This window comes from Oxyura jamaicensis, chromosome 1, assembly GCF_011077185.1.
Source record: "Oxyura jamaicensis isolate SHBP4307 breed ruddy duck chromosome 1, BPBGC_Ojam_1.0, whole genome shotgun sequence".
Lineage (NCBI taxonomy): Eukaryota > Metazoa > Chordata > Aves > Anseriformes > Anatidae > Oxyura > Oxyura jamaicensis.
Genome location: NC_048893.1, coordinates 140986444 through 140997908, shown reverse-complemented (window position 1 = coordinate 140997908; position 11465 = coordinate 140986444). Strand labels below are relative to the sequence as shown.

The following is an 11465-nucleotide window of genomic DNA, read 5'->3' as shown; positions in this document are numbered from 1 at the left end:
TCAAAGACAACCAAGACTGATACTAAAAAAAAAAAAAAAAAAAAAAACTCAAATCGCAGTTTTCATAATCAGAGGAATTTATTCTCAAGTGACCAAATTGTACAGGAAAGGGCCCCTCTGACAGGGCAGTGTCCCAGCACTACACGAGTACCACTGCTGAGGTAATTTAAATTTCTGCTATGTAAAAATCTAACTAAATTAACAAAAAGCACATTAAAAAGGCTGGAATTACTGGAGTGACCCCTGGAATTTTTAATCTCGGTTTGATGAAACACAAAGAGCAGTTGGAAAGCATTTCGCCTTGGGAACCTTCCCCCCTCCTGCCCTGTCCCTTCCTTGTCACCTCCTGGCACCCTGTGGGTGATGGCCCATGTGAAGAGTGCTCACAGCAAGGGGAGTTTTAATTCAACAACAGACAGGCTCCAGCACAAGCACACAGGGCTTCCCCTGCTCGCAGAGGGGCAACACCACCCCAAACCAGAGTCCGAGGCACTCCCCAAATCTTACGGACTACACTCACTGGCTCCAACCTGCAGCGCTGCCAGGGCAACTCCTCTGCAAACAGCTCCCCTCGTGCCTTCAGGATGAAGCAATCGCACGAGACCTACTCCCACGGGAAGCCAAGCATCCAGAACGCTCCTCCCTCGTCTCTTGCCCTGCCTCGTGCTGCCTCTCGGCGTGACTAAGCACCGTACAGTCACATCGTCACCAGCCCCTGCCCAGCATATCCCACCCCAGCAGTCCTCGACCGCCGACAGCACTGGCAGCATTTCACCACCCACGTGCTAGAAGCGTGTCTCCTCCGTCCCACCGTGCACCCACAGCACGGGGAAGCGTGACGAAGCCTGCCTGAAAGCTGGGCTCTGCGCTACACGCTAGAAATGTGTTTGAAGGATTCAGATGTGTGGACATGGCAGTAAGGGGCCTGGCTTAGTGGTGGGACAACCTGACCTACCGTCAGTTTGATGGTTGGACTTGGTGATCTTGATGGTCTTTTCCAACACAGACAACTCTATGGTTCTATGATTCTGATTTGGAGATTAACAGCACCACAACATCCCCTGCCCATGCCTCCAATTTTGAGGATGCATACTGAGAGGAAAAGGGGGACAGGGGACCCCATGGATGTCTTCAACCAGTGACAGGGTGCTGCAGGAAGGGGACGATGACACAGATCCCTTATGGGATCTCCTCTTAGCACTGCTGACTCTGCAGGTTGCTTCTGGGGCTCCTGTTTTTAGTAACTTCTTAAAGGAGGACAAAACATTTTGGAGAGGATAGCCATCAAAGAGCTTCACAAGGCCCGAGCTCCCTGGAGGAGCACCCAGCCCATTTCCTGCTCTCATTCAGCCACAGGCTTCTTCTCAGCCCTACACGCAGCAGAAGGCAGCAAATTTCATGCAATCTTTTGTAGTTTTTAAAAAATGGTATAAGCCAAAACAATGCTTAGCAACAGAGATTCAGGCAGTACAAAATCCGTACGAAACAAACATTAGGAGCAGAGAAACTGGAAATAAAAGGACTTGTGGCTCTCTGCACCTCTGCATCTCAGTGTGCTGCTGGGGAGACAAAGGGAGGAAGACACAAACCTTCCCCTTTAACTACTGATTTCCTGGTTTTCAAGGCTTGTGATGAGTGGGAGATGTCCGTTCAGCTCTGTCTGCTGAGTTGTTTTTTGTTAATAAGCACAAAATGACCTCTCCCTGACTGTACGATTATTGCAGATGCTGAAGCCAGCTTAGCCCCTTCAGTCAGGTGTGCTAAATTATGTTAATAGCAATGACTACGGTGACAGCCTTGCCACTGAAATATATACTCAGATAAAAGCAAGACTGACTGCATATAGAAGGAAGTCCTGTGTTTATCAGCACAGATAAAATTCAAGCTTGCAAAAAATAGTTTCTCCTCTGGGGCATACCTCAAAAGTATCAAACTTTCATTTTAGAAAATAATGTACTGATTTTTCATTATTAAAAAGGTATGACTGGCTCCGACTGTACGTCAATGCATGACTGTGAAATGTAAACAATATAATTCCACTGTGATCTAACGGCACAATTACCTACCTGGCAGAAGACAATAAGCAAGAAAAAATTTCTTCTCATGGTTGTCACCTATTATTTTACTGTGTTTTATGACGCATACGTATGCCTGTATTCTCCAAGGGCCTTGCTATTATTTGTGTTAGAAGGGAAGCATGCAAAAGAAGGGGACTCTTCACAGGAAAGCTGCTGAATGAACAGTAGGACAGTCTCCACTGAACATGAAGGTCTCTGCAAGGGACAGCAGATAGACCAGTGCCCACCCCCAGTGCTATTGGGGGCTTCAGCCTCTGATTCTCATTTTTTTCCCATGCAAGTGGGACCCCATCCCTGAAAAAGGGGTGCAACAGCAGCAGGAGCCATCCATGCACATGCATGTCCATGGATTTGGACAGCTTAGCATCCCAGGAGGGACAGGTGCCCAGTCTCACGACAAGCACAGATCTGTATTTATGGTGTGCAGAAGGAGGCTGCCTACGTGAACACCCAGCATCTCTCCAGCAGGCACGATCTTTTACGTGGCACAATGGGCACATGGCCAGAGATGTAGCAGGAGCAGCCAGCAGCCACCATGCCATGACACAACACACGCCCATGCCCATCACGTGGGGACAACACTGTACGACTTACTCAGCTGTAGCTGGAGGCAAAAAGAATGCAAGAAAGAGGCTTTTCTGTCCAACAGCTACAAATATCAGAAGATACATATATATACTAAACACACACATGCATAAGACACACACACATGCATAAGACACACACACATTTGTGTGTGTGTGTGTCTTATTTACAGATAAATAAATGTCAACTGAAGTCAACCTTCTGCTTCCCTCCACTTTACTGGGTTAAAATAATTAAAAATTCATAAATTACTACTATCATCGGAAATGAAAACGTATTGATTTGCTTATAGGGATGACAATACAGTGAACTTGAAATAAGTTGCAAGGAAAGCATTTCATGGCATGTAAGAAGGGAGCTCATAAAGCGGGCAGCCTGCTAAAAGCTATTTCATAATGAAATTAGAAATTAAAAAGTAAATTCATAAAACCGTATCTTTTTACAGTAACTCACTGAGGAGCTTTTGATTTGAATTAGTCTGAAATTAATCCACAAGTAAACATGTTCAACAACATTTACCAAAAGCATCAGTTAGTAAAGTAAATACAATAGTGCCTGGATTTTGGCTGACTTTTTGGCTGTCAAACAGAAGGCAATCAGGAGGCAGCACACCAGACACAGCAGTGTCCCCTTCTTTGTGGTATCTTTACCCATAGTACATCCACAACTGTACACTGAAAACTTCAGATCTCTTTTCCCCCCTGCCCATCTTGCACCTAAGCCCACGTTAATGATACATCAGCTGCAGCAATTAATGAACCTCTGTCCAGAAGGGGAAAGACTTTAACAGCTTAATGAGATAGTAATACATATTAAAATCAATCTTATTCAGATGATGTGTCTATTCTAGTCCTCCCTCTGAAAATAACTGAGACTGTAGGAGAAATGATCATTAGCATTTTGATAACAATCTAGCCAGCCTCCTGTTAAAATATTTTTTTCTTTATACCGAAGCTGGGATTTGTTATCTTGTGCAAGCAGACCATTCTAAAATTAGCAATGGCAAATTCATATTGGCTTGGATCTGATTTAAAAAAAAAAAAAAAAAAAAAAAAAAAGTCTTGGGAACAAAAATTAATGATAACTTGACTGAATAATCAGACTCTCCTGCCTGTTGCTGTAGCAGCGGAGAGGCACTACAAGCATCGAGGCAGAAGCAACCTCTTGCCATAATTACCACTTTTGTACACAGAAAGGCAATCATTCACCATATACAGCATTAGAGTCACTTGTCTGATAAATCATATTCCAAAGGACAGCCAAGAAGAGGGACAAAGTCTTCACTGACACAAATCCTTATGGCACTCCAGACCTCAGGACCAAGCTTTGCACCTTCGTCCCATTGTCTCAGTGTGCAGATGAGTGTCCCTGCGCACCTCTGTGTCATGCGGTGTTAGACTACTGCCACTGCAGAAGCAAACAGTCCCGTCCACCTCTCTTTTTGATCAGTGCATCCTACAGCCTCCTCCTACCCAGAATCCAGCGAGGGAGATTACTACGCCTTCCAATTTCCAAGACAAGAGACCCGCTGCAAAAACAACTGCACAGCTTTCAAGGGGACATGCACTCTTCAGAAAGACCAACTGAGAGCACCAAAAACCCAAACCGCTCAGACAGAACAACAAGCCAGCCTTTAGAAGGGGCCAACCCATGCTTTGAAAGTGCCAGAAACCAGTGATGAGGCCAACTGACTATGTTTTTAGCTACTTAACCCATCCGCAGCTGGCTTACAGATGTGGCGAGGTGAGCCTCGGCCTGACACCAAGCATCCCACACACTGAGCCAGTGACCCCTGGCAGAGGGGCAGAGCATGGGCACAGCCTCACTTTTGGCAGATATGTCCCCCTCGAGTGATTTTTCAGTGCCTGGCTGTGTAAACACTTGTGTCATCTATACACAGGGTGCAATGCAGAAGGAGAAAGCACTGCCAGGGCTGGGCACAGGGAAAGAGGCAGTGGCTGCTGCCGGCAGCTGCCCATGGCTGTGCATCACCATGTGCTGCAGAGCCCATCCCAGTTAAAAGACTGGGCAGACCGTGTTCTTCATTCCAGATGTTTCACATTTTCCCTTGACTTTTTTTTTTTTTTTTTAAATGTCTTTTTAAGACCAAAAGTAATATCCTCTCCTTCTTTCTTTCCCCTGGACTGAGAGGCATCCCGTGTACACGTATCTTTAATTTAATGTTTGCTAGTTTTATAACAGAATAAAAACGATCAAATTACATGCAAAGACAATTAAATTAAAGCGTTGGGCATACACTGTGGTTGTGTTTTTTTTAAAGCTATTCAAACAATTTCGAAGCTTTGCCATCAATTCTCTATCAGCAGAAGCAATACTTCCCACAAAGAGGAGGGAGCACAGTAATGGAGACAAGTACAGGGAGCACAGCAGCACCCTCCCCACTGCCCCGAGCCACCAGCAAAAGGCTGGGGCTGTCAGAACCAAATCTGAATCGGTGGAAGAAAGAGGATCTAGGGCTGGAAAATGGGGAGGACCAGTTCCCAGGTGCAGCTCTGCAATGCACTAGTAAGACATTTTTCTAATCGCTTTCCACTCCCCTTTATTTTTTTGTGTTTTACTTTCCCTTTTGCAAAGAGGTCCAGCCAGGAAGCTTGCAGCTCAAGGCCAGGACTGCTCCAGGCAAGAGGCTGCTGCTGTGTGAGGCTGAGGACGAACCAGGGGCTTGCAGTCAGCACGGCTCTTCCCATTCCTTTCTCCCCCAGCTGCAGAAGCGCAGCTGCTGTGGGAGCTGGGGCAAGTCCAAGGTCATGCAGCTTTCTCAAATCCCCTAGTTTATCTTCATCCAGGCTCTCATGTCCTATTAGGACTAATCTCGGGTTCTTCCCATGACAGCTTGCCCCAGACTGGGAAAACCTGTTGTAAAATATCAGATTTTAACAAGAGCACATAGCAAACACTAGCTAAAATTCAGCTCGGTATGTGATGAGTGACTGCTAGAAAGCTGAAACCAGGAGCATCCCAAAGGGCTTTGGTCCACAGAAGTCACCAAGCCCCTGAAAACTGAATGAATTCAAAGAGGTCAGCAATTGCAATGCTTAGAGATATTAATCAGAGCGAAATATTAGTTATAACCAGCCTTTCATAGCTTAAGGAGAGGCTCCTAAGGAAGAGTGATCTATGAGTTCAAAAGGAAGGGGGTTCCATTGCCACAGATATTACAGGTGGGTTGCTGGAGTGCAAGAGGGAATTACGGGTTTATTTGAAACTTAAGCAGTGACAGAGACAGAGATTTAAAAGAGCATGAAATGTTGGAAAAAATAGTTAAAGTAGAGAGGAAATTCTAAATACAGCAGTGTAAAACCCATGAAGTACTCATACACACTGTTAAAACAGTAATCAGATTATTAACCTGAAGTTTTGAGACAGCAAGCTAAAATAACTCCTAGAGACCTCCCTAGCTCATAAAATTGTCCCCAGCATAAATAGCATATTGCCGTAGCGTTTTATGGCCCACGCAGACACAGCTTCGCCTAGCAAGGTCTGCATCGCACAGACATACCCTCACCCCGACCCGTGACTGCAGGCACGACTGCGTTAGCAGCCAGCAGCTTCAGCCAGGTGGACCTGGTGGGCACCTGGCCAACAAGAGCAGCCCTCCTGGTCCCGAACCCATCCGACGAGAAGCAAGGAGCACCCTGCACTGTTACAGCACGTGCACCGAGCTCAGCATCTCTGCCAACCTCCTTTCAGCGGCAGAGAAGAGCCCTAAGAGCTTTGGTGTAGGCAGTCAGTGCTTTTTAATTTATTACAATCCCAGCCCGTTCGGGAATAACTCTGCCTTTGTACAGCAGCCTGCATACAGGGATCAGAAAGCACACAAGGGTAGGTGAGTGCTACTGCTGCAGGTTTTCAGCTGGGACCTCTGGGGCTCGGCAGCTCACGCGGCCTTGCTTGAGGGCCAGGCCCCGCACCACGCTCCCCTCCTCCTGCTTCAGGCCTCAGCCTTAAAAGCACGGCTCCCCAGAGAGCGAACAGCAGGAGGTTAGGGGAGCTGGGCAAAAACTGCCAGAATTAAAATGTGCACAGGATCTCAGACTTGCCAGTCTGTACATTTTCTCTCGGAGCAACCAGCTGCTGAATGCCGTCACACGCTATGCATTACCACCATCCATGAATCATTCAGAGGGGTGACGTGCAGGGATTGAACTTAGCATCCACATATGATGGCAAGGGGAGGCATCCAAAGGCATGCCACACTGACGTGGATTAATAGGGAGGGTCTCGGGCTAGTGGCACAAAGTCCCCCCCACAACCCCTAACTCTTCCAGATGTGACCAAGTTGCTGCTGGTCATCCATTTTGGTCACCTCACCCTTTTGGACACTCAGCTTTTTCAGTATTTCTGAAAAACGTAAGAGCTCAGTGAATCATGAATGTATCTGATTTAGCTCCTCAGCAGTCCCCTCTCCTCTGCTCACGCACTTCTGTGATGACTGCCTTAATTGCAGGGATTGTAAAACTCTTGGTTATATTCATTGCAACATTACAATACCCTTTAGAGGCCTTACTAATCTCCTGCACTGAAACACATTTTTTAACCATCTGCAAGACAACACACACACACACACACACACACACCCACACACACACCCACACACACACACACAAAATCAGAGTCCTTGATGCCATGAGTCCTATTTGGATGAGTTGATGAGAAAGCTCAATAGCTCAATCATTGGCCAGCAAAACTGTAGTACCAGAAAAAAAATAAATCTGAGAAAAAGAACAAAATAAAGGTAAGTCTATTGGACCATGTGTACTGTGTACTGCTAACAAGAAACAGTCCTGCAGATTGAGTCCAAGATTCTCTTCTGCCCAAGACAATGTGTCCTATTCAACCCACTGGTGCTTACAATGGATATAGATGAATATAAACTCAGGACTTATCTGCTTTCTCTTGCCTAACTGTGTGGGTTATACACATAACAGAAGGTGTATACAATAAGGAAATGTAGCAGTGGAAAACTACAACTTGTACTCCACAGTTGATCCACTATAACCTCAAAAACATACAGATGGTGTAGGATGAGACAGAGCTCTCATAAAAAGTAATGACTCAATCTCTCTTTTAGACAATTTCTGCAAATGGAGCGACTGAAAAGAGCAGGTAACAAACCACCGCTGCTCGCTCTGCTTGTGAAGCCAAAGGTTAGTGACCTCCCTCCTGGGTTAGCAAATTGCAGTCAGTCTTCTGCCCGGACCTGTGAAATAGCTCTGTGGATCTCATATGTGGGAGAAGCACCCAGTAAAAGGCAGGGGAGTGCAGCCCATTCGTCACTTGGCCGAAGCATGCTGACACATCGTCTTCCTTATGTGCACATCTTAGTCTGCTGTTACCTATCCCACCTTCTGCTAATGTACCACATGTGTATCTGTCACTGCAGCCATGCTCTCTCTTCTGGGAAAACAGACACATCTTTTATAGGTTGCTTCGTTTTTATACAGATGTTGCTCTCAGTTTGTATTTAGAGTAAGCAGGCAATAAGCTTTGCACCTGGAGTAGAAGAGGACTGGTTTGGGAGGAAACTGCCAAAGACTTGCATGCAGTTAGCTGTCTGTCAGATCTTGAGAACTCCTGAGAAGATTCTAAGTGGTAAACTCCAACAATTCTTAAAAAATAAAAAAAATAATTAAAAAAAAATCAACAACCAACCCTTGTTTAGTAAAGAACCCAGATTTACCATAATGCCTCACCAGTCTAAGGGAGCCATTTACTTTGACAGAACCTGAATTCCCCCAGCAGTTCTACCGTGGTAATGGAAACAGAGGAGCCAATAAATTATAACCTTGTGTGTAATGCGACTACCATTATAAACCACTCTTAGCCTCCCGTTTTATCCCCTGGGGTGGTCACTCAGCTTCTGGATTTCCTTACTCTCATTCTTCTAGTGTGTTCTTTCAGCTTTCAGACCCTTTTATAAATTCTATAATCATACTCTGCATTTACACAGTATCTTTAAGGTAAACTCCCCAAAATGCTTTACACAGTGGAGAAGCAATTGTTTTTGCAGGCTGAAATTAAGAGACTAGCTGGCTTATCAAGGGCACACATTGCTGCATGTCAGTGGAATCACTAATATATTTGAAGCCTGCATTTTTAGGGAAACAACATTTCCAGGCCTCTCACGCTGGAGATGCATACCACATATCTGAAAGCACCTGCAGTCCTTCTGAAGTATTGCTGAAGAATGGTCTCAGTCAGCTATCCGAAGAGCCCCAGTTGCAGTTCATCCCCAGTCCCTCTCACGCCACGTTTCAGCACTCTGGAGAGACTGAGTCCGTGTTAAACTACCCAAAAAGAATCACCCAAGTCCAGAGAAAGAAATACACCCCCCCTGGAGTTTTGCCAAATGAACGTGTTAAACAACGTTCATTGATTTTAGAAAATGCCATCTATGCAAAGGAGACTTCCCTGAAGTGTAAGATGTGCAGTGGCAAAACACAGACATTAATAGCAATGCGCAAGCTGGCTCTGCTCTGTCTTCTAAGGTTAATTAAAATTCTCATTGAAACATATCCCTGGTGTGATTGTAACATATCGGTCTGAGGATCTGTGCAAGACTGAAGTCTGATAGAAGTGACCTTGGCTCCGTGCCACTGCCTTTCACAACTAGCAGTTTCCTTCCTAGCCAAAAAGCCCATGACAGTATGTCCCATTTTACACACTGAGCAACCCACAATGAAAGGTATTAATTAGCAAAATAGTTGTGATTTGCATTTAAGCCCCAGGCAGCAAATCTATGGCAATTTCTGAAATTAATAAAAAGAAGAAGAAGAAGAAAAAAATAAAACAGAAAGAATCACTTCAGCTCTCTCTGATAGATCTAAGCTGTCAAAGACCAATAAAAGATTGAAAGGGATACAATCCTGCCCTTCAGTACCAGCCCCAAAAAGCCAAATTCTGGGCAGGTTCGTACCACCTATTGTTTAGTAAAGAGAGGTGCTGTACTCTGCCTCCAGCACAGCTCAGCAATCAGCTGTATCAGCAGCTCCAAGGAGGATTATTCTCCCCTGCTGCTTTTTTTAAAAGCAGATTAGTCCAGACTTTCTTTCACTGTAATGAACCTTGTAAGGATCAAGCACGTTGCATTGATTTCCCGGATAAAATTGCGCGGTCAGTCAAAAGGCTAAGCAAACGGTACCTCAGAGCCACCCTGCCCCAGCAGACCCACTGCCCCGCAATCACCCATTAGCCCCAGCAAGCGAAGGCAGCAGTTGTTAACCATAAAAGCCCAAATGCGATTCTAAGGTCACGTGTAGCTTTGCTTTCTATCAAATTCAGACGGATGGCAACCCACACGGAAACACGCGACAGAAGTGAAGTGCCACTCAATCAAAGTCAGAAAGCGACGAACATTGATGGGGTTTTATTTGCTGTAGGAAATCTGCAACGGTGGTTAGGGAAGCGACTTCTTAAAGCTTTCCCTGTTTATGGTAAAATAATAACAACTCAACTTGTCTGACAAATGGCACAACGGTATAAAATTACTCGCAAGTTCTCCCCCGAAGCCTTTCCTTATAGGTGCACCCCCTGCGGTAACGAGGTCTTGAAGGCATAAAAACCAGCGGCTGTCTTGCGGGATGTCCACAAAAGCTTGGTCAGGGTGCCACGAAACCCTGCCTCTGCAGCAGGAATCGTGCAGGTGCAGTAAGTCCTCCACACAGACCCTACTTCCCACCGAGAGGACTACCTGGAAATCAAACCGGACGAAATTCAAGATGACAAGAGCTGTCTGCTGTGACAAAGCAGCAAGCCTAAGTCGAGTTGCAACGCGTGTCTCTTAAAAACAAACCTGACGATCACTGCACTCCAAGCAACCTAAGGATCTACCCTTCCAGAAATATTACCGAGCATATTTCACTTCAGCCTCCAAAATTGAATTTTACGGAACAATGTATGGCATTTGCCATCATTTCCTGTAGGCGAAACTTCAAAACACCAGTACAGGTCTAGTCATTTCTCTCAGGAAAAAAAAAAAAAAAAAGGAAATGAATTAATTGAAACATCCACTGTAGTGATACAACTTCAGGAGGAATCTCCGCATTGACCTTTCCAAATCAAAAGCCTGTACGCTAAAGTACGGCTCAAGCAGATCCCACGGAAGATATCAAAGAAAATTCAACATATCTACTATACACAAACGGCATTAGGGAGCAGATAAAGTTGACAGTGCTCAGAGTCTCCCTGCCCAAGTCTCCCAAAGGGGTCCGGCAGCCAATGTCACCCTACGGGCCGACACAACACGGCTCACGAGGAGGCACTGATCCCGGCCCCGCCGTGATCAATGCGATCTTGGGCATCGGTTTTAAAAGCAGCTGGGTTTTTGCGGGCAGGTCTCAAGGACACAACGCTCTGCCCTTCCCCGCACTGCACACCGGCACCGCACCGAGCCCCCCGGGCAGGGCAAAGCCGCCCCCCGACGGCCGCATCCCGCTGCATCTAGCGGGCTCGGACAGCACCGGCGGGACCCCGCAGCACCCGGACCGCCTCCGCGGAGCCCCCCGGTCCCCCCCATCCCTCCGGGGGCTCCCGGCCGCCGGGGGACCGATGCCCGCGGTGCGCGGCGGCCGCCCCCGGGGCCATCCCCGACGGGACGGCCCGAGCCCGGGCGGGCACCAGGGGTCCCGCTGTGCCCCCCCCGTCCCCCGTCCCCGTCCCCGGCACCCACCTTTCCCAGCAGGGCGCTGCGGCTGGCGGCCGCCAGCTCCCGCAGGCTGGCGGCGGCCGAGGCGGCGGCGGCGGCGACGGCGCTGGGGGCGGCGGCGGGCTGGGGGTACGCGG

The 11465-nt window shown here is 47.0% G+C and overlaps 1 protein-coding gene across 1 annotated transcript in view; it reads right to left on the bottom strand.

Annotated features, from left to right (window-relative positions):
• SH3RF3 (SH3 domain containing ring finger 3) overlaps positions 1–11465 on the bottom strand; it is a 238048-nt gene that overhangs the window by 222758 nt on the left and 3825 nt on the right. The window contains exon 2 of the mRNA XM_035335431.1: positions 11353–11451. Coding sequence (XP_035191322.1) covers positions 11353–11451 — 99 coding nt within the window. The remainder of the gene's footprint in view (positions 1–11352; positions 11452–11465) is intronic.